The sequence below is a fragment of the Excalfactoria chinensis genome, chromosome 19 (genome assembly GCF_039878825.1).
Source record: "Excalfactoria chinensis isolate bCotChi1 chromosome 19, bCotChi1.hap2, whole genome shotgun sequence".
Lineage (NCBI taxonomy): Eukaryota > Metazoa > Chordata > Aves > Galliformes > Phasianidae > Excalfactoria > Excalfactoria chinensis.
This window is the reverse complement of record NC_092843.1, coordinates 2,108,573-2,133,678: the sequence shown is the minus strand read 5'-3', so window position 1 is coordinate 2,133,678 and position 25,106 is coordinate 2,108,573. Positions and strand designations below refer to the sequence as shown.

At 44.5% G+C, this 25,106-nt stretch overlaps 2 protein-coding genes across 4 annotated transcripts in view; one reads left to right on the top strand and one right to left on the bottom strand.

Moving 5' to 3' along the window:
* MYBBP1A (MYB binding protein 1a) overlaps positions 1–14,355 on the bottom strand; it is a 39,088-nt gene extending 24,733 nt beyond the window's left edge. For both annotated transcript variants that reach the window (XM_072353364.1, XM_072353365.1), the window contains exons 1-23: positions 14,156–14,355; positions 13,974–14,069; positions 13,613–13,696; positions 13,448–13,522; positions 13,236–13,343; positions 12,591–12,781; positions 12,139–12,306; positions 11,703–11,820; positions 9,968–10,257; positions 9,555–9,662; positions 9,166–9,291; positions 8,721–8,927; positions 7,970–8,078; positions 7,483–7,570; positions 6,751–6,902; positions 6,171–6,260; positions 5,385–5,522; positions 4,914–5,078; positions 3,934–4,091; positions 3,542–3,676; positions 2,699–2,810; positions 1,260–1,391; positions 98–166 (exon numbers count right to left, since the gene is read on the bottom strand). In XM_072353364.1, the coding sequence (XP_072209465.1) occupies positions 98–166; positions 1,260–1,391; positions 2,699–2,810; positions 3,542–3,676; positions 3,934–4,091; positions 4,914–5,078; positions 5,385–5,522; positions 6,171–6,260; positions 6,751–6,902; positions 7,483–7,570; positions 7,970–8,078; positions 8,721–8,927; positions 9,166–9,291; positions 9,555–9,662; positions 9,968–10,257; positions 11,703–11,820; positions 12,139–12,306; positions 12,591–12,781; positions 13,236–13,343; positions 13,448–13,522; positions 13,613–13,696; positions 13,974–14,069; positions 14,156–14,320 (3,084 nt within the window). In that variant the 5' untranslated portion in view covers positions 14,321–14,355. The remainder of the gene's footprint in view (positions 1–97; positions 167–1,259; positions 1,392–2,698; positions 2,811–3,541; positions 3,677–3,933; positions 4,092–4,913; positions 5,079–5,384; positions 5,523–6,170; positions 6,261–6,750; positions 6,903–7,482; positions 7,571–7,969; positions 8,079–8,720; positions 8,928–9,165; positions 9,292–9,554; positions 9,663–9,967; positions 10,258–11,702; positions 11,821–12,138; positions 12,307–12,590; positions 12,782–13,235; positions 13,344–13,447; positions 13,523–13,612; positions 13,697–13,973; positions 14,070–14,155) is intronic.
* A 394-nt stretch (positions 14,356–14,749) lies between these two features.
* On the top strand, positions 14,750–24,587 carry EIF4H (eukaryotic translation initiation factor 4H). Of its 2 annotated transcripts, XM_072353276.1 has the most exons (7): positions 14,750–14,902; positions 18,701–18,882; positions 19,702–19,766; positions 19,874–19,970; positions 20,577–20,642; positions 22,413–22,562; positions 22,678–24,587. In XM_072353276.1, the coding sequence occupies exons 1-7, from the start codon at positions 14,844–14,846 to the stop codon at positions 22,812–22,814; spliced, it is 756 nt and encodes a 251-aa protein (XP_072209377.1). In that variant the 5' UTR covers positions 14,750–14,843; the 3' UTR covers positions 22,815–24,587. The 2 variants fall into 2 exon arrangements, with proteins under 2 accessions (XP_072209377.1, XP_072209378.1); XM_072353277.1 differs by lacking the exon at positions 20,577–20,642.
* Positions 24,588–25,106: the final 519 nt, after the last annotated feature.

The following is a 25,106-nucleotide window of genomic DNA, read 5'->3' as shown; positions in this document are numbered from 1 at the left end:
GGCAGCAATAAGCAAATTCAGAAGCATCTGAATTGCTGTGATTAAGTGACTTCTCTGACTGTTTGATACAGCTTTGTTTGTTTGCTTCCCTTCTTACCTGCTGATGTTGCCTGGCTCCTGCTGTGACGGACTTCACGAGGATGTCTATTAAGGGCTTGCACAAGATCTGTAACAGTAAAAGATTGAGCCTTTCTTTATCCCACCATCTTGAGCAAGAAGAAAATTCCACAAGAAAGGTGTTCAGAGACCAGCAACATCTCATGTGAAAATTAACAGCTTTGTTTACAGCAGCCCTGAGCCCTCAATCACATCAAGATCAGGAGCAAAGCTTTTTACTTGGAAAAGATCAGGAAAATGCCTGGTTCCTGATTTCAGTCTGTACCCCCCTGATATTCTCTGTAGGCAGCTCACACTATGCAGAGCAACAGCTCCACAGGCAAAGGAAAACATGCTGAGTCAGACTAGAGCAAGTCAGAGCTGGGAAAAGGTCCCATTCTATGCACTAAAGGGCGAGAAAGATCTGTCAGAAGGAGAGCATCTCTAGAGATGTGTTATCTTAAAATCACACCCTGCAACAATTCATGATCAAAACAACATTTCCAGGGCAGGGTTTCATGTCAGCAAAGCTTTGATGAATCTCTTTTCTGGCCTAATCCAACAATTTCTAGGTTTCTACACAAAATCATTCCAGCTCCACAGGGAGAAAGAATCCAGACACGAGAAATGAGAAAGTGTGTGGATTGCAAATACCTTACTGGCAGATTCCCAATGCCATTTATCAGGCACTGGAAGAAACAGGACCAGCAGTCTGCTGTAGTTAACCAACACCTTGTGCAGATGGTTATTCCATCCACACCACCACAGCTCCCTTCAGGGGGGCAAGAAGGCTACTAAACAAACAGATAGCTCCAGTAAACAGGTAAAATCCAGCTCTAAAAGAGCCTTTGTGTAAGCACTGCTTATCCATGTGGTCTTGAATACTGGTAGAAAATTAGAGCTTCTCAGAGCATCCTTTCATAGGCAGCCTTTTATTCACCTACATTCCCCATGCTGTATCCTAGTACAAACCAGAACCGTCTTCTGCAGCACTGGTATCCAAACATGCAGTATTCAGAGTTCAAGAAGGTGAAAATCTGAGGAAGCAGCAGCTTTAACAGCCCACATCAGACTGGACAAGTTTCTCTCCTTTCCCCAGGCTTACAGCTGTATTTTGGAGCCACCAGAAGAAAGAGCACCATGATACAGGCAGCAACACTTACCGGGAAGCGGGTGAAGAGATCGAGAAACATGGAACTTGTGAGGGCACTGTTTCGTTTGCTCAAGAATTGTGTCAGTGCTTGCTGATATATCCGAGTCACTCTCTCCACATCCAAGCAGCCTGTGCTCAAAAGCTATTGGGAAAAAGCAGAACAAAAAATTTTTTCCCCTGAAACAAAAGAGTGATTCGTTGCTAAATAAAACAACTCGTTTTCACCACTGCATGCTGGTTTTTCCAACGGCTCAATGATCTTGGGTAGTTTATATGGAACAGGCCCATGGGATAGAACATATTGCCAAGAAGAAACAGCAAAGCAGGCCCCACACGTACTCTCCCAAGTTCCAATAGCAGTATGACCAAGTTAGTGAAGCGCAACACGGCCTCCTAATGAGATTAATTAGACTGGATTAGTGTGGTTTGATGTGAGGGCTCTTTCTGAGTTTGTGGCAGGTATGTGTAAGCTCGCATTAGGTTCACAGACAATCCTGCAGCAGCTGCACTGTACACACAGAGTTCTCAGCTATACAGCCATCTGAATCTGTAGATGTAGGTCAACAGACCACTTAGCAGCTCCATCCAGGATTTGTCAGTGCCCAGCAGGCAAGTCCTAGTGCTGATCAGGGAACCAGCAACCCCAGAAACATATAAATGCTCTAATATCTCCCTCTGGTGGGGAAGAAGAAAGCCAGACAGGCAGCAGGAAAATGAGACCTGCAGAAGCCATATGGATCTGAACGGCATGAAGGCGAATGAGGAGGGCAGCACCACATCCTGACATCCCTGACCGTTCTCACATCGCCAGGGAAGCGTAACTCTCTGGTTAAGAAAGGGCATCAAAGCTGGGATCTTCACAACAGTAGAAAGGCCCGACTGCTACTGCAGCTGAACACAAGCAAGACCAAAAATGGCTCTGGAGTTCTTATGCTTAGTACTTACTTCATGTACATAACCATAGAGGAGAAGACTGATCCTTTCTACACAGATATTGTTTGTTATCAAGCACATCCCACCCTAGCCTCGACATCAAGTATGTTGTTTATGTTTCCCATAGATCTCCTTTTGTTTTCCTTTCCAGGAAGGCCAGCACAGAACAAGAGCTGCTCGGATCAGCACTCTTGGTTTCTCTCTAAGCCTCAGAAACATTGACTGTCTTTTCAGCCACTAATAATATCTCGTTGTTTGTAATTTCCAGGCCCTCCCTTGTCATAAGCTGGTCCTGTTTGTATTCTTCAGCAGCCCCTGGTGGCCGTGGGCAAACAGGAACTGAAAAGTCAGAAGGGTGAGGCAGAATGGAATGGAGAACCTGACGTTTTATGGCACGGAAAAGAAATCACACAGACAGCAGAAACAGTGAGACTGAATAAGCAATGCCTTCTCAGCAAAACGAGGTAATGCAAGTTTACTGGCAAAGACATTGCCTTGACAGCAGCCTGCTCTTACCTGACAAGCCTGTGGGATGGTGTTTGTCTGTTTCTTTGACAGAGGGACAGGAGGAGCTGGTGGTTTATCTGACACGTTTCCTTTCAACACTTTGAGCAGGTATAAGGAGGCACTTAAAAGAAATGAAGAACAATAGCAGTTACCTGTGTAACCCACTGCATGGGTTATGTAGCATGGCTCCTGCACAGCCACAGGCTGAGCGTGCCTCACTGTCCTATGGTACTGGGTGAACCACGCAACATGGCACCCACACACAGTTGTGTACAGAGCATGAAAGTCTCCCTGAATTTACCTGCAAGCTACAAGAAAGCCTACATGGGAGAGCCATTTCCATTCACACCAGGAAACAGTAAAATTACTCATAATTCCTAGCAGATACACATCTGGCTTATCCTAATTCACTGCATTCAGTGGCAAAGGAGATGCTGGTATGTACAGACAGAAGCCAGCATCAGTACAATCTTCATTGAGCTATCATGGAGATGGGAAGCCACAGTATTTATAGAATCATCACTGCTGACAGACCATAAACTATACTCATCCCTGTGCTGAATCACAAACAATTCATTACTCTCTGATGAAGCCTCAAGGGAGCACTTCCCATCACTATTAGCAAAGCTCTATATGACAACTGCTATATTGCAGATCATCAACAAAAATATACATCTCTGTTTGAAAGTGCTTCACACTGCCAGGCTGACTGACTAGTCCTCATGTAAGACTCAGATACAGGCATGCAGCCTTCATGGCGTCTCTCAGCTGTTGCAATATGCAACATTATGCCTGCTTACAGACCAGCACTGCCCAAAAAACACTGTACAGAAGCTCTCTTTTAACACTTACCTGAAATAATAGAGAGCCACTGAAGAATCAGTGTGCTTGCAAGCTTTTTTCATAAGCCTCTCCACAAAGTCGTGCAAATCATCTTGCAGGGCATCCACTTTCTTGCAATACTGCTTAGCTCGGCATAACGAGTTCCTGAAAGAGCATTAAGCACAAACCCAAAGCCATTACCTCCAAGAAGAGGAAAAGATGTCTAGGGAAAAAAAGATCTAGGGAAAAGATGTCTGAACTCTCACCACTGGGTTTAGTGTAACAAACAAAAATGGTGCTAGCTCTGGGCAGCAAAGGAAACACACACTGCTGAGCTAAGAAGGGTGAGGAGAATCACTGCTCACTTCAGGGATTCATCAAGAAAAGCCTTCACGTATAGCAAGAGCATTAAGGACACTTACGTAAAGATATGAGCTGTTTTCTGGAGGAAATCAATCTCCTGCTTGTCTGAGTCTGAGTTCATGCACTGTTCAATCACATGAAGCAGAGGCTCAATGATGTCGAACACAAGGGGGTTCTCTGGTTGCTTACTGAGGAACACCTCAACCAGATCCAGCACCTGAAAACACAGTTACTGAGGTGAGAACTAACATAAACAAGGAAAACAGGATGGATCTATCCCAAGCAGCTCCTTCAAACTGGAGCAGGGTACATAGCAGCTGGATGATGTCCGAAGAAAACTATATTTACAGCTGAGATCCGTACACTTCCTGCTATCATGTGTAATGTTAAAACATGAGAACATGAAGATTAAATGTTTGAAACTGAAGATTAAAAGCTGCTGGTTAACTCCAGCCTATTTTGTGCAGTGGCACCATTTAGAAGCAGCAGTTACCACCACTCAGTCAGACCCGCAGTCACTGTAATTTGGCACAGATCTGTTAGTTCTTATACCCATAAACCCCCTTTGTCTTCCAGACACTGAATGACCATAAAATCATACTCTTATCATACAGCATCAGAACAGAAGAGCAGTAAAGCCAATGGCTCGCTACACAAATCAGCCATTCTCCTAGTTACTGTGACACCAGACATTTCTATACACGAGCAGCTGAAGCTGTTCCTGCATCCCATGATGGCCTCAGGTGGCCTCAGGTCAGTATTACAGACACAAATAACCAGGAGGATGTTAATTGCAACCCTCCTGATTTTTATTAGCATAACAAGTCAAGAGAAAGCTTCAGCTGCAGTGTTACCAGGAGGGATTTTATGTGCATCACACTAAGGCACATCAAGCTTGTCCAGTTTGGAAAAACTCCACGAGCTTACAACATACGGGAATGTCCAAACTATTTAGCATTAAGTAGCTCATAGCATGCAGTGGGCTACAGCAAGCAAACTGGCTGGCAAAAGCGCTTTGCTTGGGATACTTATCTCACACCTTAATCTTGTAATCCCTCCGCAGGATCTTCTCTTTCCGTATCCTTTCTTTCTCATCCTTCTTTGCTTGGATCCGTTTTTGCTGTTCTGCAAAGAGAGCTGAGATGTTCTTGTCGAGAGCCATCATAGCTTCATCATCCAGTTCTTCATCACTATCATCTTCTCCCTTTTGTTTTTTAGAATGCAATACTACGTGTCACTTCATGTACTTCACAAACAGCTCCTAACCCTCACCTGCCCAGGACAGCCCCAGCTCTACAGGAACACAAAACAGATACTACATAACAGCATCTCAAAGCTTTAGTTCACATCCACCTCATTGACTGTAGATAGGAAAGCAAGCTATCGGGCTAGACTGAGGAAGCAACAGTGCTCAGGACACCCTGATAATAAATAAAAGGAAAAATGACTTATTGCCTTCGAAGCTCCTGACCTCCTGGTATCTGTATCAAAGTAGGCAATCAAAACATACCAATGCATTCCCTCCTTGAAGAACATTAATCAGCTGACTGCGAAAATCTTCGTCGACTTCTTCATTCTTCTCATCTTCGCTGTCATTCTCTTCCTCGGTGTCGCCATCCTCTGAGGAGTCTTCACTTTCATCACCATCCTGAGGAAGAAAAGTTCGTCTCCTGATCCCAACATTCCTCAGGCCACACTTAATTCTCAGATGTGTCACTGATCAGAACTAAAACGTCAAGCTCTCCCTCAGCCTGCTCTCCTGCCTGCAGCTCTCAGATAACAACAGGTATCAGGTCCTCACAAGAGCCAAGAGCAGAACATCACACAGACTTACTTCTGTCACACTGAACGTGTCTTAAAAAAGAAGCTTCTAAGGAAGAACTGAACTAACAGCCCCCATCTGACCTCCCCTCCTGCTAACACTTAATAATGCTTCGTCACCTGAATATCTGCTGTTCTTAAAGCCCAAGATCTTGAATTCAGATGATTGTGCATCACAACCATGATTCAATCTGTGCTAATCTCAGGATGTAGGCACTTCTCAGGAAGTCTCACCTATTCAAACAGCATTTCCCCACAACAGCATTTTCCTTCAAGCCCAAGAGACCAAGAAACATGCGCTTCCAGCAAACCATTTGTGCACTGCACACTTAAAATGAATCCTAACAGAGCCAAGGCCATTTCATTCAAGACAGAGAAACACAGTTACGTCTATTACAACTAATCAGCAGAAATGTTGTTGTTAAATGCTGAAGGTCTGAAAATAGTTTGGCACAAGCAATTCCACCTCCATTACCGTGTCCTCTGCAGACTTGGTCTTTTTCTCTGATTCATCCACCACAACAACAGCACTTTCTTCATCCTGATCTTGGTACGGGTCAAGAACCTGCAGAAAAGAGGGACTTTGTTTTAATGCGTGCACAAAAGACAGGAATTCCAGCTCACAGAGACAACTGAATGAAGACATGGGAAGGGAGTGCAACTTTCTGACTTTTAATACCATGTCGGTTATTAAGTTCTTTCTATAAGTAACAAAAAAGGGAGCAGAGGTTGGAGATGGATCCTACATTTGATTTGTTATAAAGTATAAGTATTAGGTTCATGGTTTCAAGTACTTGACAGCTGCTCTCTGCTGTCAATATTCCGCTCTCTCAGAAGACACCACCTTTCTCAGTGATGTCACCAATTCAAGTTTTCAGTGTTGGTTATTTTTAGTACCTCTACGCTTTAATCTTTCTAGAAAATGTTACCTATAATAGTCAGGTATAAAATGCATCAAGAATTTCCTCAGCCCAAAACTGCTAAGGAAGATAGGATGCTTTTATTTAATCCCAAAATACAGACACGCTTCTCTACCTGTCGGGGACAAGACTTACATCCAGGATCAGCTGCAGGCCCTTCTTGGTCAGGTTAGGGCAGATCCGTCCAAACACGCTGTTGGAAATGCGACGGATGAGCAGGCTGGGCTGGGCAAGGAGGGAGAGGAGGATTTCCACAATCACCTCAACCCATTCTGGCTCTTCATTCTCTGCACAGGAACAAACAATGGAAAGACAACAACTAACCACAAGGAGAAACTACCTGAAATAGTTTTTAGGTGATTGGAAAGCTTCTACAGGTAACAAAACCTACAATTAATTCAATTCATTACTTAGATTAGCATCTCTGCACTTCATGAGGTACCTATTTGACCACATTAAAGCAATTAGCAACAGCTAGTTAGCCAGACTGTATCACTTTTATAGGGTTTCCAACGAAATCCGTAGTCACATTAGCCCATGACAAGAGGTTTGAGAGTGGTCCATTAGTCTGAAAGACAGGAAATCCTTATCTTCGCACAGCTAAGTCACCAAAAATTATGGCTTCTGTTCTCCAACCTACTAATTTACATAGGGATTTAAGAAGAATAAGACCACACTTAGGGACAGTCATAAGACAGGTTGTTTCCTGGTCAAATCCCAACCTATTTCTGCTGTCTCAGATTCATTCATTCATTTACAGAAGTTACGCTGTATTCAGAGTGATTCGCTAACGCAGAACCTCCGTTTTCTGTCTTCTGACAGGGCTTCAACAACCCCATTCAATTTCTTTCTGCAGAAAGGACTCACCAGTCTTTTTCTTCTTAGGTTCCTTGCTGAACGCCCTCTCTGTGCAGTTCAGGAGGTCACTCAGAAGTTCCATTGTTTCAGAGGGATTCTGTTTAACCATAAGTAGGCAGTAAACACTTGGTTTGTGAATTCCCCAACACCAACAGCAGCAAAAGGAATATATCCCAAACCTAAGGATCTCTCTAAAAAGTACAAGTACTAAAATCAGCTTCTACAACCCCTCTACAGAAGAAAATACGTAACAAAGTAGAAATTACTTCACTCAGCAACAAATCAACAGCACAACCAGAGCTTGGACCAAGCTTCGCCCCTGTAACTTGATGTCTACACACAGTGTAAGAATAACTTTATTAACTCCCAATTTCCCATTTTTAGAAGCCAGAGAAAGAATGGATCTCTGAGTATAAAGAAATTCTCCAGCTGGGTGTTCAGGATGCCTCACTATCAACACATTTTGCACTACTCCAATTTGCTTCAGAGAGCTCACCTTGAAAAGATGAATGGCCATTAAAAGCAGAAGCTGCTGAAAAGCAAAGAGCTTGGCACTGTCTGATTTACTTTTCTTCTTTTGCAGGTTCTTTGCAGCCTCAAGTGTTCTGTGAAGAAATGAATTCTTTTGAGTCTTTCACAATAACAACAGCGAATCCTCGCTTATGATCAGACAGAAATCTACAAAACCGTTTTCTATATTCAACTTTTAATTTACTGATATTGGACACACACAATATATATCATCTTAACAGCAGCATCTCAACTTCTGTGTGGCTTATAAAACCTCTGCACTTGGACACAAGCTACATTCCTAACACTATAGCCAAGACAAAGACTCTTATCATGTCCAGAAAAGAGCATTAGGAAAGAGTCAGCGGGAAGTCTGAATGGGCATCCTCAGGAGAAAAGCTTAGTAGAGTTACTAACGTGTTTGGGGAGGGACTGTGAGTGAAAATAGAAAAGGACAAAACCACTTAATACACTGTTAACACACAAACAGAATAAAACAGAATTGGGTGATGAGAAACAGGAAGGCATCCTGAAAGCCAGGTACCAGGTGCAGGATACTAAAGGGGAAGAGACACAACTCCCACTGCCTGTGAAACAGTTCTGCTGCTGCAGTCAGAACAAAAGGAGGAAGACAAGGGAATACAGTCAAAATCTTCTACGAGCCCAGAAACAAAGACCAAAGCCTTTTCAGCTTCCTCATCCCATGATCCCAGCACACAGCTTTCCCATCTCCTCACCTCTCCCAGGCTTCCCTCTGTTCATCGGTAAAAGGCTTCACAGCTTTGACATACTTCTCACTGGAGAGAAGCTCATTGGCGTACTCCACAAGATGAAAGATCCACAGTTTCCCATCTGCAGTCACACCATGGATGTGCTTCTCCCTCAAGGCTGCTGCCTCAGCTGTATCCCCCAAAACACTCATGGTATTTAAAGTCTGAAGAAACCTGCAAAGAAAAACAGACAGCACGCTATCATCGGGTGAATTAGACGACACATTTCAACCCAGATTCACAGTCAGATTTGTGTTGAAACGAGTGCTTTGGGGACAGTATTTTGGCAAATATGGAGAAGGTCAAACAAGCTCGAGCATCTCGTTCTGCCATTTGCACAGTGATTGTGGTGTTTTACCTTCAGGAAAGATGAAAGAATTCCAAACACAGGGCATGTGAGGAAAACTCTTACCCAAAGAAATAGCTTGCTGCCAGTGAGTGAGCTGCTTCATCCAGGGAGTCTGATATAAGGGCATTTGTCTCAGGTATTTGGGAAGTCTTTTTCTTAGTCTCAAAGAAAGCATGGAAGAAGCAAAACCTAAAATACACAACATAAGAAAACAAAGAAAAGCCAGTCAGGTCATAGCAGAGCAAAACCAGTCTGTCTGCAACAAACTAGATGGAACACAGCACATACAATATTTTTGAAGGGTGTTTAAACACTGAAATATACCAATTTAAACCCTTTTCTCTATGTACAAAGGGTAAAGAAGAGAAAAGGATGCTCGTGAGTTCACAAAAGTGAAGTGCCAACATTTGAGGCTGCACACATGTGACATTCAGTCTCCAAATCATTCTAACCTGGAAATGTCCATCACGAGGCTCTCTTCTTTCTTCACTGGACTTTCAACAATGCTCATAAGTCGGTGGATGATCCATTTCCTTAGTCGAGCAGTCTTATGCTGTTCTCTTTCAATAGAGAGGTGAACACAATCAGTAGCCTGAACACATGAACGTAAACACGAAGCACACAACCCAACACAGCAAGAGCTGACTTTCACTCCGAGGGTTTACATTAAGAATGGCAAAGTAAGTTATGTGGTAAGAAGCAACAGGTACATGAGAAGAGATGCAACCTTCCCAACCTTGCTTTTTAGTACCCAACAATTTGCCCCACCAAGGCATTACAGCTCACCAGAATTGTTTTAAGGACTGCATTAGTAGCTCCCCTCACCATGAAACAGGAAGGAAAGACGCATCATAAACACACTCACATGTTTTTATATTCCTGGTTCTGCTTTTGCCGGTTAGTTGAGAAGTCTAAACAACAGTCCAAGTCTGGATTGAGGAACATATCCTTCAGCCAGTCAATGTATTTTTGCAATGCCTCTGGCTGCAGGTGTCGAACTACCCTCCAAATGCTGGGCACCACTGGGTAGCCTTGATTGGTGAGAGTAGAGAAGCCGATCATCACTGCTAGCTGCCTCTCTGGATCATCACAGCTGGTCAGGAATTTATCTACGTATGCTTCCATCTCTGGAGCAAACTTAAATCGGTCTGGAAGCTGAAAAACAGCCCAACAAGCAGGTTGGGAACAGCACACTGAGTCTGCATGTCGTCAGGAGAACAAATCACTGTACGGATTTAACTGCAATGAGTAAATTAAAGCCACGTGCCTGAACACTTTCCTAAGGGATCCAGCAGGTCATTGATTTCACTTCACATAAATGGAATTACTGTAAGCAACCAAAAAATCCAAAGGATCCCAACCTTGAGGAGGACAAGTTGTGGCTTCATTACAAAAATGCAACAAGTGAATAAAACAACCTGTCTGTTATTGTATCATAATCAATACAGTAACCTGGCAGGAATAGGAACAGCAATGAAAGTTTAAGGAACACTGCTTTTAAAATAAAAGCTCTATAGATTTCTAATTAACTATAAACCCATTTACCCATAACATAAATATTCCAACAAGCCATCTCACTCAATGCACAATTCAGCAAGGTCCTGCTTTCCCTGTGTTCAAAATCTCCATATCTGTCTATTCAATATGAAAGCCGGGAATAAAAAAAACCCAAGTGATTCTGCTGCAAACAGGCCAATAGCTCACAGTGGGACTTACATCACGTCTCAACACAAACAAATTTAATACATTTGCTCCCTTGGCTAAAAAAGAAGAGCGGATTCAGTAAGAGAGCTGTCAATCATTACCGCTCCAGCTTTGCCCAGCTCCATCTCCAAGAGCAACACAAATCCAATGAAGACGTACAGTATTACACCGTTTGCTTTTCAAGGTAAACAACCCACATGAAGGAAGGAAACCAAACAAAGAAAATAAAACTGAGGTATTTTCTGCTTCCTCATCAACAAAACCAGGGTTTGCTCCTTGCACACAGTTAGACGGTGGATTTGTATATTTCAGACAGGAATTACATTAACAAATCTTTTAGTACCAGAACAGAAAGACCACTGAGTCCAATCCCTCCCAAGAAAGGGCAATGATTTGTGGTCCATTGAGAATGTTTAGGGCTGTGTTAGTGTGACAGCCAAGTTAAAGCCTGTTATTATCAATACTCTCCTTTTATTCTTCCTCCTTTTATAGTAGAGATGTGTTATTTGCTTGATTACTAAGTGGGAAGGAAGGAGTTCCAAGATCCAACTTCCATATAAAATCTACACTAAAGATGTGCTTAATGAAACAAGCACTAAAATACACGAAGAGCAAGTTGTCCTTTTTTGTCTTTGCTCTCAGACGCTCATGCAACACCCAGCAAACAGACAAAAACGAGCTTCTTGATATGCAAGATCAAAAGGACTGCCAAAGGATGACATATGACATTGTCAGTATGCTGAGGGCTGCCCTTCCTCTGCTTCCAAAGTCTGAATCACATATATATACCTATATATATATATTTTAAATACAAGAAGATGAGAAAGCTGGACAGAGGAAGTTCTGCTCAGAACAGTGTCTTTATCCCTGAGCACGAGTACCTTCAGAAGACCTACCTGAGTCGTTACCACGTGTTCTCCATAGTGCTGCATCACCCTCCCTTTGAGAACCATCCGCAGCTGATCCAGAGACAGCAGTGGGAGAGCACTGCCCAGCAGCCGGAAGCACATGTAGCTGAGCAGAAACAAAGCAGATCCTCTCAAATAGAGACAAAGTCACAAAGCCACACAGAAAAATGAGACGGGGGGTTGAAACTAGATGATCTTTGAGGTCCTTTTCAACCCAGGCCATTCTATGATTGTATGACAGAGTAAGTAAAGGGGACAGGCTGATCTTACTGAACATTCATGGATCTAGATTCCTATCATGAATATCTAAGTAATCAAACGTTTCACATTGTTCATCAGAAACCGTATGTTCCATACAGAAAGACAGAGGGAATAAACAGAAGGACAATAAGGAAAGCAATAAATACTGCACATTCCAACAAACCTCACAGGTCCTGATTTCTCCTTGAATAGCCCATTCTCCACAGCTTCATTCCAGAACAGCTCAAAGGCACCTTCCTTCAATGAAACTTGTAGCAAATCAAGCCCTACACTGGGCAATTTCTTGTCCTTCTTCTCTGACTTGGCAGCACTTTCTAGAAGCTCTACAAGTCTGAAAGAAGCAGGAGCATAGTGTGAGAGATCAAACCTGCAAGGGAATTGCTGAATGCCAAATTCATGCTGCTGAACAACACAGAGTATCTCCTAATAACCACAGGATCACTATAATGTAATGACCTGCATAGCTGTTAGCATTTCACTCCTATCATACCATAGAAAGAGAAAGCATTCCTAGTAGTAAATACAAGCAGGTTTCAGAGGGAAAGTCAAACTTCTCTCACAGGCAGCCAACAGACCAAGATTGCTGCATTTAATGGTGCTCTTTTAACGACTTACCTGGGGATATTTTCTTCATTGACAATAGTAGGCGAACCAAACAGCTTCTTTAGCTTCTTAGGTTTTAGAACGCCGGGAAACTTCTGCATGCCCACAAGCAGAAGGTGCAGGTTCTCTGGAGATGTGAAGGCTGAAGTCAGGTCATCTTGCAAGATGCCAAACAGCACCTCCTCAAACACAGTTTCAGGAACCTGGACAGAAATGAAGGTTAGAGAGGATGTGAGAAACATCCGAGGGCATTTTACTGACCTGCTGTGTAGTATATTAAAACACCTGCATTGTACAGCACTTTATTAAAAGCCTGTGGTGTTCTAAAAGCTTTACAACTCGTCTTTATGGTGGTGCAACCAAAATTAACCAGTTCTTATCCAGTGTTGCCATACAGGTGTTGAACCACATGGAACAGGACAATATGTTGTCAGTAAGCATGGCTTTGTCCATGATGGACTCAGACTAAAGTAAACCATAGCATCCTTCCCAGGATAAAAGCATCTGCTCACAGACAGTTCAGAATACAGCTCCCGCAGTTTAAATTTACTCTCCCATCATCCTCCCTCAACTTTTAGCTACGAGCAATGCAATGAAAAAGCAGTTCCCGAAGCAATGCCTTCCCCTCCTCCCATCCACCGCACGCTGTGGCCGTACCTCCAACAGGATATCAACAAGAGTTTTGCTGGGGAGATCTCTGAGGTGTGTTTGGTGATGCGCCAGCTGCTGCAGAAGCTGCATACTCTCCAGAAGAGCTTTCTGGTCCTGGAAATAAAGACAAGTCCAAAAGTGACAGCGTGCATACAGCCCCTGTCTATTTCAGTCAGCCTTAGAACCAACTGTTGACAAACCAAAGTAACGATAGTTACCTTGATAAGCCGGCCAGACTGAAACAGAGCCATAACTCCAAAGAAGTTTCCAAAAGCAGCATTTCGTACGAGCTTCTGAAAAGGTAAAAAAAAGAAAATAATAACAGCAGAATAAACCCAAAACCCACCGAGAAGACAAAGCTCACATCCAGTTTTTTCACTCACCTTCTTCACTTTTTCCAGGTTATGCTTTTCTTTGATCTGTTCCAGGACTCTGCACAGTGGGATTTCCTCAAAAGCCTTCAGAACCTGAGGAGGTGGATCAGAGCTCGGTTGGCAGCTCTATGTGTTCTATGAAGATCTAACAAGCTCAGCCAACTCTATGCGTTCTATGAAGACAAGCTCAGCCAAAACAGGGCTGAACATAAGATGTGCTACTTTATTAGGGGCAGAATAGAGCACGGAGATCCCTGACACGCTTATTAGACCACAAGGAGCAGCTTTTAAATGCAATATATGCGAGACACGAGGAAAAATCATCCATACATCCTTCGAGGGGAAATAATATTAGGACTCCAGCACTGACCTGCGCCAGGGCCAAGCTGAATCCCGGCCTCGCAGCCTCGCGGGTGGCTCCCAGCCCTTCCACCAGGCGCCTCAGCGCGTACTGCAGCTCTTCCTCCTGGAACAGAGCCGGCCGGTCACAGCGCTGCCCCGCACGGACCCCAGTGGGGTCAGACCCCCCCAGCCCCACCCGCAGCTCCTCACCTCCCCGCCGTCCTTCAGGTGCCGCAGGAGGTTTTCGGTGGCCGCCAGCCGCACGTCCCGCTCGGCTTTGGCGATATCCCAGAACAGATCGAGGAAGGCGCGTCCTTTCCGCAGCACCCCACGCGGGTCGCTCGGTTCCCCCCCGCCCCGCCGCGCCTCCGCCATGCCGCCCCTTCTACACGTGGGGCCGCCGCCGTGCGCCGCCCGCCCCGCCTCTTCCGGGGCGGTGGATCCCCCCCCCCGCCGCGTGGGTGCCGTGTCCGCCGTGCCCTCGTGGGTCACGTTTGTTGCCCGCTGGGGGGGAGATGGCGGATCCCGGTTCCGTGCAGCTCCCGAAGCGCTCCGAGCCCCCCCCCCACAAACGTACAAACAAACAGCGTTAAACGTGAACTCGTTTATTTTTAACCGGTTTGGCTTTGCTCCCATCGCTTTGGACACGCCGTTCCCACGCCGCGCCGCCCGAACCGCCGCACCGCACGGCACAAAGGCACCGCGCCGCGCCGCCCGCCTGTGACGGCGGAGCCGGGATTTGCCGTCAGGCAGCGTTGCGGGCAGCCCGTCCCAAAGCGGAATTGCAGACAGGCACCAGTAGGGGCAGCCCTGGCGCGCGCGCCGCCGTATATAAGCGGCGCGGGGTCCTCTGGGCGTGGTCCTGTCACGCTCGCACGGGGTGGAGGCTGAGGTGGCGATGGCGGATTTCGATCCTTACGACGATCGGGCCTACAGCAGCTTCGGCGGCGGCCGGGGGTGAGCGGGGCAACGGGGGGTGAGAAACGGGGACCGGGCCGCTGGGGAACAACGCGGGCCGCCCCGGGAACCGAGAAGGAAGGGAGGAAGGGCGCTCCGTACCCTCCTCCGGCCTGGGAGGAGGGGGCGCGGCCCGGCCGGGCCTAGCGTGGCCCCTGTCCCGTGCAATGGCGGACGAGACGGGAAAGCGATGGGGATGGGGATGGGATGGGGATGGTGGGATGGGGATGGCGCCTCCTGAGAGCTCGGCGGCCCCTCTCGTCGCTCAGCCCGGCCGGGGGGTGGGCTGGGATCGCGGGGGCCGGGATGGGGTGGGCGCAGATCCCTCGTTCGGCGGATGAACGTCGCGAGGTTTTGCGGTGTGGCTGCTCCGCTCCGGGAAGGGCCGGCGGGGTGAGGGGGGCGGGGAGGGGATTGAGGGAGCTGCTGGGTTGGAGCCAAGGCGGGCCGTGAGGAGCTGCGGGCCGCTATGGGGGGATGGAGCTTCCCGAGAATGAAGGGCTTGAGGCGGCTGGGAGGCCGCGGAGCCGGCGGTGCTGCGATGCCCGCGGCGGGGAGGGACTGGCTGGTGGCTCCGTTCAGCGCTATGAGCTGCCCGCAGGCGTTATCCCGAGTCCCGGGGCTGACTCGAAGTCACGGAGCCTTGGGAGCAGAGCTCGGCTTTGTATCTACGCTGGAGGCTGCGTGTGTTGGACGAAGGGGAAGTGGGCTCCAAAAGCAATAGGAATTTCAAAGTTCGCCTTAAATGAGGTTAGGGAATTCAGGTAAACTTAAAGGTTGGTGCAATGCAAGTTATTGTGTTCTAGATTAAAACAGTGGGCATAAAGCTATGAAATAAACTCTTTGCAAACAAATTTTAATGAGTATGCCGCTTTTATAGTTGTCTTTTTAGAGATGCTTTCTAAACAACAGTGTTCTCATCCTCCGTGCTTAAAGGAATTAATCAGTTTAATCTCTTTGGCTGTTCAGGCTGCAGGCAGTATTGCTGAGATCGGAACAGGAGCGAGTTTTTGTCTTTAGTACTTAAACTTTCTGCATTAGTTTTTCTGCACGTGTGTTTCCTTCCTCTAAAGGGAGACATCCCAGAGCAAAGAGATGATACAGCTGCTTAGAAACCTGCTTTGACAATGATGACAGCCTAAAGTGGCACTTGACACTCATCACTAATGCAGGTGTTGCTGTAGAATCTGCCCTTGTCACTGTAGGCGTGTAACATGAAGTAATAAAGCTGGAATTAAAACGTTCCTTTCATATTCAGATTTCTTGAAGAGAGTACTTGAACTTGCTCTCAGGCAAGACTTGGATGCATGCTTTACTGAATCAAAGTTGAACTAATTAGTAGGTACCTCTGCAGGTGTCCCTGGTAAGTTACTATAACCCGGTTCAGTAGTCTAGATTGTAATAGCTCCCTCTGCTAAGTGTGAGGTCTTATAATGTGTAGCATAGTGAAAACATGGCTGTTACTCTTGAAGGTTCTGGTTAAGGAACCCTTTCTGACTCCTGGTTGTTGCTGTAGGGCTGCAGGATCACAGCTTGGTTGCTCCTTCCCTCCAATTTGACCACCTGGCTCAATTCACCATAAAGTAACCTGATTATAGGGATACTTCTTCCTGCCTCTGCAGGTTTGCTGTAAATATACCCAGTTCTCCTGTGAAGGTGATGTAATGATTACCTAATTGTGTCTCAGTTGCTTTGAGTGGGAAATGCAGCCATGAGCACTTTGGTGTGACCCAGGTCACAGAGTTGAGGGGTGTTTTTAGTTATAGTTGACTTACTGTTGTATTTTGTTACAAACTGAGCACATGGTTGCAGTCTTATCTGGTTACTGGATTCAGCCTTATTTATTTTCAATGTTGAAATGCAGCAACGTGTAGGAACAGTTTCTTCTGGTATTGCAAAAATAGTAAGGGCTGTACACAAACCTCGTAGGATGCTGTTTGAAACCCTGTTTATGATTACTTGTGTTCTTCAAATAGTCTAGAATACCAAATATATCATTATTTCATAACTGAGACCTTTGGAGAACAATTGCATGTTAATTGCACTTTCTAAGTGGGGATAGCTGTAGTTGGAGCCCTGGCTCATGCTCTCCTTGCTGCGCTGGCACTTTGCCTTACAGCTGGCCAGATCACCTTGTTGATAGGGCTGAGAATCCATCGTTAGGATGTGTGTTCAGGTGAATTAGCTTGCTGAGCTGCATGGTTGACAGCCCAATAAACATGGTGAGAGTGCACAAAGGGGAAGAAAGCTGCTTTATAGAATCGGCCTAAGCAATTTTTGATGTGGTAGGATTTAATAAAAAGTTGAGACTTTGGGCTGTAAATGAAATGTATGGCGTTTTAATAGCTGTAGAGTCATCAATGGAAATAAAGGATAAAGATGTGCAACTTCTTCTGAGTGTTTCTGAGGTCCTTAGAGCAGCTCTGTGTTCTTGAGTTCTTTCTTAAAGCTTGGTCGTGTGGCTGGAGTTAGTTTTGCTATACATTCATAGCACCTGGATATAGAAGCTTTGGTTCTTGAGCAACATGCTGATTTGTTGGTGACAGCTCCTGCCTGTAACAGCAATAGGCACAAAGGACAGGCTTACCTTGTAAGAGTTAAGGAATCTTATCCAAGGTTTCAACATTATGTCATTCATTTGCAATAAAATATTTATTCTGGATTGGAGAAGGATTTTAGAAAGGTGGATAAATACATTGCTTGCCCTCTGGATTTTTGGCTGCATGCATCTGGCCAGAATAATATTTGACCCTCTGCAGAGGTCTAATCAGTCCTTGTCATCCTAGCAAATCCTGGTTTAATACACTCCTTCAGTGTCCTTCAGTTCCAGTGTCCTTTTAAATGCACAGTGACTGACTTGGAAAGGGAGCAGGCGTGAACAAAATCCACTACAAGTGGATTTATTAAAGGGGAGAGCATGGACAGAGTCAAAGTTAGCCATCTCATAACTGGGTCTGCTTAGGCAATGCAGCTGGTATTGCTGTGTTGACTGGGGCATCCTGCAGTCAAGAAATTTAGGAGCTGTGAATTAAGGGCCTTTGCTCTCTGTAATAGAGATCAAAGTTCTCTTTAGATGCTTAGGCTGTATGGGAGATTAACACAGATGTTTTAGATGAATACAGTGAAGATTTTAGCTGGCGCTTCTCTAGTTCCTCAGCAGCTGGTACTGATGGATTTAACTGAGGCTGAGAAAGGGTATGAAAAGACAACTTTGTTTTCTTCTGCCTTATTTGTGAACCACAAAGGAAGAAGGAAACATCAGAGTACCACTTAAATTGTTTTGTTCTGCCTTTAGAATGTCTTGTTCAGCTGAGCTGTTCGGTATGTGTTCCAGATCAGGTACCCTTTAGATATGACAGCTGATTCCTGCAGTGACTTTTTGGGGTCAAAAGATGTTTAAACTATTGTGGAATTGATAATACGCGTTTAATTCAATGGATTGTTTCCATGTAAGCTTCAGGATGTGCCTGTGCCATGCAGGAATTTCTTTACAGCTATAAATTATTCTTAAAATCTAGTCTGTGATGGGAACAGTGTGGATAGCTCCGTGTTGCTACAACCTTAATGGCTTGTGATACAGGGAAGTTCAGTCCTCACTTCATCTTTTCCCACTGGAGTACTGGTCAGGTAGCGTTGTAAAGCTGTTAGCAGGACTGTTGTGGAGGTGATGGGTACAAATCAAGGGCCTCTAACAGAAACTGGTGGGAAAATCCACTCCCAAAAGGTCAGTCAGCATCGTACTGCTCTACTGGTTGTGCTGGGAGTCCTGTTCAGAAATGGGCTGTGCTTTTTCACCAGGTCTCGTGGTGGTGGCCTTGGTCCACGCAAACAGAAAGAGCTGCCAACAGAGCCCCCTTTCACAGCCTATGTGGGAAATCTACCCTTCAACACTGTTCAAGGAGACATAGATGCCATCTTCAAGGATCTCAGCGTAAGGAGTGTACGACTAGTCAGAGACAAGGAAACAGACAAATTTAAAGGTGAGTGTTCAGAATTTAGTTTGCTTACTGGGAGGAGAAAAATTAGCATTTCAGTGACTAATTTCAGGCTCCACTGTAAAGTTAGTTTGATGCGTGCTTGTTCTGCCACACTGACTTACGTGAGGTCTTTCACCAACAAATAAGTCAATATTTTCCCCACCATGAAAGACTCTCAAGCCTTGTTTGGTTTTTTTGTTTTATAATAAAACTGAAGTTTTGTGTGTGCACATAATCTTTCTTTAGAAGATTCCCATTGCTTTGCCTTTTTATAAGATATGAAGGGCAGTTAGGTAAGCCATTCACGTGGTTGTGTTAAAGTGAATCATATTTCCATTGGAAGTAGCTTCTGGAAAGGAAGTGCATTTCTAAGTTACTCTGTTAGGGGATGAAGGTTTAATGCAAGGAGTCTCAGAAGAGGCGTAGTGAATTCACTAAGTGATGTGACAAAAGCAGGCTCCTGGCCAGCAGGTACCAAGGTTTTTTGGTGAAAGATGCTAATAACAAATGTCAGTATTCAGCTAAATAAATACTTAGTGTAAGTCGTAAATCAAATGTAACCTGTCATGAGAACATAAAGGGAGGAAACGGTCATGCTCCTACTTGTGTAGTGCCTGTGCAGAGTTCTGCTGCAGGAGCTGTCCCAGCTGTTAATAACCATAGGCAGAAATTATAAATCTTTAATGATGGTTGATTGGAGTTGTGTGCATCTTGCGCTTATCCTAGCTCATAGCTGAAAGAGAAGGGAGACGTACAGGAAGAGAAGCTTCTTATAAATGCCTTTTAAAATGCTGGTATTAACTTACGAGGTTCTTTTTCCAGGATTTTGTTACGTAGAGTTTGATGAAGTGGAGTCACTCAAGGAAGCTCTTACATATGATGGTGCGGTAAGTATATTTCTAATTCATTTGTGAAATAGATGAGCATAAGTGTCACGCTTCTTGGCAGCCCACCTAGCAAACTCTGAAGAGATTCTCTTCTTTATATTTAACAGCTTTTGGGTGACCGATCACTCCGAGTGGACATAGCAGAAGGCAGAAAACAGGATAAAGGAGGCTTTGGTTTCAGAAAAGGCGGACCTGATGACAGAGGTGACTTCTGTTTTCCTAGATATGTGCTTTTTCAATATAGCTATTGCAGTTATGACTTTTGGTGTGAGCTAATGCATGCAAGGCACACAGATCAAAATGAAGAGTATACAGGAGGGAAGATTTGTGTGTGTTGTCTTAAATGTAGCTGCTGCCGCTCCTGAAATGCCTGGAGTAGATGTGCTTTGTGTCCAAGAGCTGATCGTGTTGTCACTCCTAACCCAGGAAGTGAGACCAATACCCTTAGCAATGTATGGTGTCTGCCAGAAGGCAATCACAAGTCCAAGAGTCTAATCTGCTACCATTTTTTTTATGATATAAGAAAGTGAGTAAGCAATGTCTCCTGTAAGAGCAGGCTTTGCTGTTGATAAAACTGAATTCACTGAAGTTTTTCATACAACGTATATTAGAGAAGCTTTCCTGACGACGTATTTTTGGTTAATGTAAACTAATCTTTTGTTCCTTTCCAATGGAACTTGGCAGTACTGACATGAAGCGTTTCCAGCAGCATGGCACTGGAGATTGAAGGACTGGACTTAGGTTCGGTGTCCCATTGATCAGTCTTTCCCACAGCTTTAGATCTGAACACAATTGTGGCTTTTTTCCTAGGAATGGGAGGAGGTTCCCGAGAAACCAGAGGAGGTGGATGGGATTCCAGAGATGACTTCGGTTCTGGTATCAGTATTAACACTTATATAGGCAGCCTAAAAGGCACTGAAATGTTCTCACTTCCATGTCAGCTACATTTGTCCCCATTTCTGTTTTGACTCAATCTACTGTGTGCCAGCTCTGGATGTGCTATGGCTACAGTGGGATTCTTAAAGGGGGAACTTGAATCGCTTTGTAACAAAGGAAGTGGTCTTAAATTTTTAGTTGCTATGAAATGATTTAAATGACAGAACACTTCTTTGAATGTTGGTGGTGGTGTCAAGACTTTAAGCACTGCATTTCCTAGGCATGAACCCAAGTACGTTTATTTAATAGTACCAGAAATGGATGGGTCATGTGGAAAAACTGCTATTGGTGCTGTATTCTCTCAGTGTAGAGGCTGTAAGCTGTTAAGATGTAATGTCGTGTGTATTCCTGAAATACTGACGTCTGCAAAGGTGTGTTAGAGTTCCAAAGTACATCTGCGTGCAGTTCCTGCAAGTTAGGTCTGTTACAGTAGTACAAGTTGCAGCAGATGACTGAATTTGCTGAGTTAGAAGGTAGTGATGGAGCCACTGTTTGTTTTTGGCTTCCAATTAGATTCTAAATATAAGTATCCAAGGTGGCATTAACAGCTGTGCTTTTGTCCTCTGAAATTGTGGGTTTGGCCCATTTTCTGATGGGGAGATGCTGGCAAGTGCAATGTTGCAATGTCTGGTCTCTGCCTGAGTGGAATGGACAAAGCAGAAGGAGCGGTGACAAAGCACATCATTGCCACTAGCATGGAACTGAAGCATGATGCTGGAGAGAATAAGCTTGCTACAGTGCTGTGCTTAACCTGCCTTTGTAGCTTAGCATTCTGGTGTCACAGCCTCCATAGCCTTAGAGCTTTTTTGGCAGCTTCTTCAAATACAGGTATGTTTCATCTGGACAAGTGATTTCTTTGTGCCAGAAGTTTAGCATTGAAGTCTTAGTTGCTACAGAAGTTTTTCTCAGATTCCGCTGCACTGGATCAAGTCTTTAAAAATGCTGTTTGGCACTGAAGCAGAGGATAGTCCTGCAACTCTGCCATATGCTGAGTAGGAGCAGAAACATTCAGATGGGAACACAACTTCCAAGCAGCTTCTGAAAAGCCATTCAATTCCACTTCAATATTTTACTAGATTGAAATATCTTCCTCCCATTGAATGCAGATGGAGGAACAGGAATCTGCCCAGATAGTCACTGGTAGGAAATGGAAGTCCAGTCAGTGACTGGCAGTTTTTGGTGGGTTTTGATGCACAGACTGAAGAAATGTAGTCAGTTCCATATTGGAAGTCTAGCCTGCTAGTAGTCTAAGTGGAAAGCTATGGAGTGTCACTACTCCCTGCTTCTTTTCCCATTTGTTCTGTTTCTGCAGGTTTCATGCTAAGGTCATGAGCAGTGTGATCTTCTGACTGCAGCAGTACTCAGGGTACTTGTAGTGTTGTCTCTGAATTCACCTTATAGTGTTAAATCTGAAGTTAAGGTTGAGGCATGTACTTTAACACTGCTTGCTGACCCCTCCTCAAAGACTGAGCCTCTAGGTGAATAACTCAGGTTCTGAACGTGGCACAATATGGTTTCGTTACGGAATCTTGTGACTCTTCCAGAACATGTTAGAAATCTGTGAAGCAATCTGTCTACAGACAAAGGCTCTCAGTGCATCATCTCGGACTGGCAACAGTGACTTGCAAGGCTTTCCAGTCATCCAAATAAAGATCTAGGTTAAGAGTCCTGTGAAGCGTGCCCTTTAAATTCATCATTTTCCTTCTTCAGGATTCAAAGATGATGATTTCTTGGGAGGCCGGGGTAGAGGAACTCGCCCTGGAGATCGACGACCACCGGGTGCCTTAATGGGAAGTGGTCGTTTCCGAGATGGGCCTCCCCTTCGTGGATCTTCCATGGACTTCAGGGAGCCAACAGAAGGTAAACTTGTCTGTAACACGGTCTCTCCTTTAAGAATGACTGTGATTTTCCTTTATCAGATTAAAGCTGCTGCCCTTGACAGACAGATCTTAAACTTGACTGTTCTTTTTTCCAGAGGAAAGAGCGCAGCGGCCCCGACTTCAGCTCAAACCTCGAACAGTCGGTACTCCCCTCAATCAAGTAGCCAACCCAAATTCTGCTATCTTTGGTGGAGCCAAGCCCCGAGAGGAAGTAGTAAAGGAGCACGACTGAGTTTGGTGTTGAGAGGGAATGGGGAGGCGGGAGAAAACGCAAGACAGTACAGAGTGACTAGCTCTGCTGGAATGTCAACCCTGCAGTTTACCATTCCTGCCATCTGGCATTTGTCCTCTTTGAAACCGAAAACACAGAGCTTGTGAATGCATGTCAGCTGTTAACAAGTGGTTTTTAGTATGTTCTTGGCTTTGCTGTATCTAGTGCCTGCTTTGTGCTGAGTTTCCTCTTCTGTTTCCTTCCGAGCAGCACAGTTGCCAGTAGATAAGGCAGTGTGGCTGCTTCCACGAGTGTGGAGGTCTATGGACAAAGGTGCTGCTTCACTTCCTCCTTTCTGGGTTTCTTTTACTTTAGAAGCACAGGTTAGACTTAGTTATGACTCCATATTGTTTCCTTTTACTTCCTCAGTGCTCCTCTTCTGACCTGCATGTCTTGTTCTGTATTGCTGTGGCTCTGAAGAGGAAAACTGGAGAGTCCAGATGAGTTGAACAGAATAATTTACAGTTCTAACCATGTGGTGAAATACCATTTAGAATAATTGATGAGTAGTTGTGTAGAGCGGAGCCCCTTAGAAAACTAAGGAGGTAGCTGCCCTTTTCTCACAGGTTACCTGGAAGTATCAATAGCTGCAAATAAAGTTGGCTGAGAAGCCTGGCAAATAGGTGGAATCAGTATGGATGAAGCACCTGCCAGCAGAGTGCTGCTGATAGACTTTTGTAGACTCAGAATGGTATGATGCTACACTCCTGAGCTCGAGGTTAGTGCTGCAAAACTGTGCCTGTTGGAGCACAGCTGCTCACTGGCTCTTCTTACTTTTCTTTGGGTTTTACATGTTTGGTAAAATTTTTAAATGAAGTTTCTACAGGTAAAAAAAATGACTTTTTTTATTTCAGGAGTATATACTTTGCCATGCGGTATGTAATTGCCATTATCCCCTGTATTTCTTTGCCCGGTGGTGTACAGTTTTAAGACCTCTGCTTTCACAATACCTTTCAAATGGGCGGATTAGAACTAGTTACACTATAGATTCTCTTCATGTAGAAGTTTGGGTGAAAAGCATCTCTAATTGCTGCATCTCTAATTGCTGCATCTCTCTGAACTTGAAGTGTTTCTTGCAATTCTTGGGTGTTCTGTGTGGGAGGAGGGAGGGGGAAGCTGGAACTAAAGGGAGAGAGAGCACACGATGTTTGAAAACACTGGTTCTAGAACACTGAAGTGTGGATACATCCAATGCATGAGAAAAGTGAGCCCCTAATATTAGTGCTGACAGCTTTCAGATCAAACAACCAGCACACCAAAGTTCTTGGAAGCATGGCTGCTTCACTGCCAGCACCCGCTGCTAGTGGTGAATTTCTTCTCTAAAGTTCCTTTTGTAATGTCAGAGTCCCAGCAACTCACAGAACTGCTCTTCCCTTCCTTCTGCCTGTCACTTAATCTGCTTCTGAGATAAGAACCATTTGTCTAACACTAATGATTTAAGACAGACATGCATTTGTGTGGTTGTATTCCAAACCAGTAATTGACCTCTTTACATCTCCAATGTGGAAAAGATTTTAAGAACAAATTCCCATATAAAATTCACCTCTAGTCAAGACAGTTGACTTTTAAATGTTTAAAAAGGAAAAAAAACAAAAAAAAAAAGAACAAAAAAAAAAGAAAAAAGACAAGAATTCCAAACACTTAACACATTCTGCTTCATAACAAAGTAAGTTTATGGATATGGTATTTTGTGAATGATCTTTTAAATAAAAGAAAACATTAAGTAATATTTAACACTGGTCTTTATTTGAGTCTGCTGTAGCTTGTGTCCATCTCCCCCTCCAAAGTTCTTTAACGCTGTATTGATTTGGAAGTAATGGATACTTAAATAAGGGGGGGGTTGGAAAGAAGAAGGGGAGAAATAGAATCTAGGCAAGTACTGGACTGTAGTACCAGGTGGATCTGGACTGTAGGAGGCAGTGAAGTAAAAATCACGTAGGAGAGGAAGCAAGTCAAGGTTTGTCCTGTGGCTTCAAGTTCTATTGCAAAGGCTGCAGGGCAGAATTTGGAACTATTGAAGCTTTAACTTGCTGAAGCTCCTGGTAATGTTTCCTAACAGCTGATTGCTGCTGCTCTCTGAATACAGTGCCCTGTCTGGTGAAGGGCAAAACGAGTGTGCTTTGAGTTGGAGTCGTGCATTCTAGTGTGTGTTTGAGGCAAAAGAAATAGATCAGCTTGCTGTTTTCCTGCCTGGTTTCTCCCAACCTTACTCGATCTGTTTCCTGCTGGTTGTAACTGTTAATGGTGTTGTTG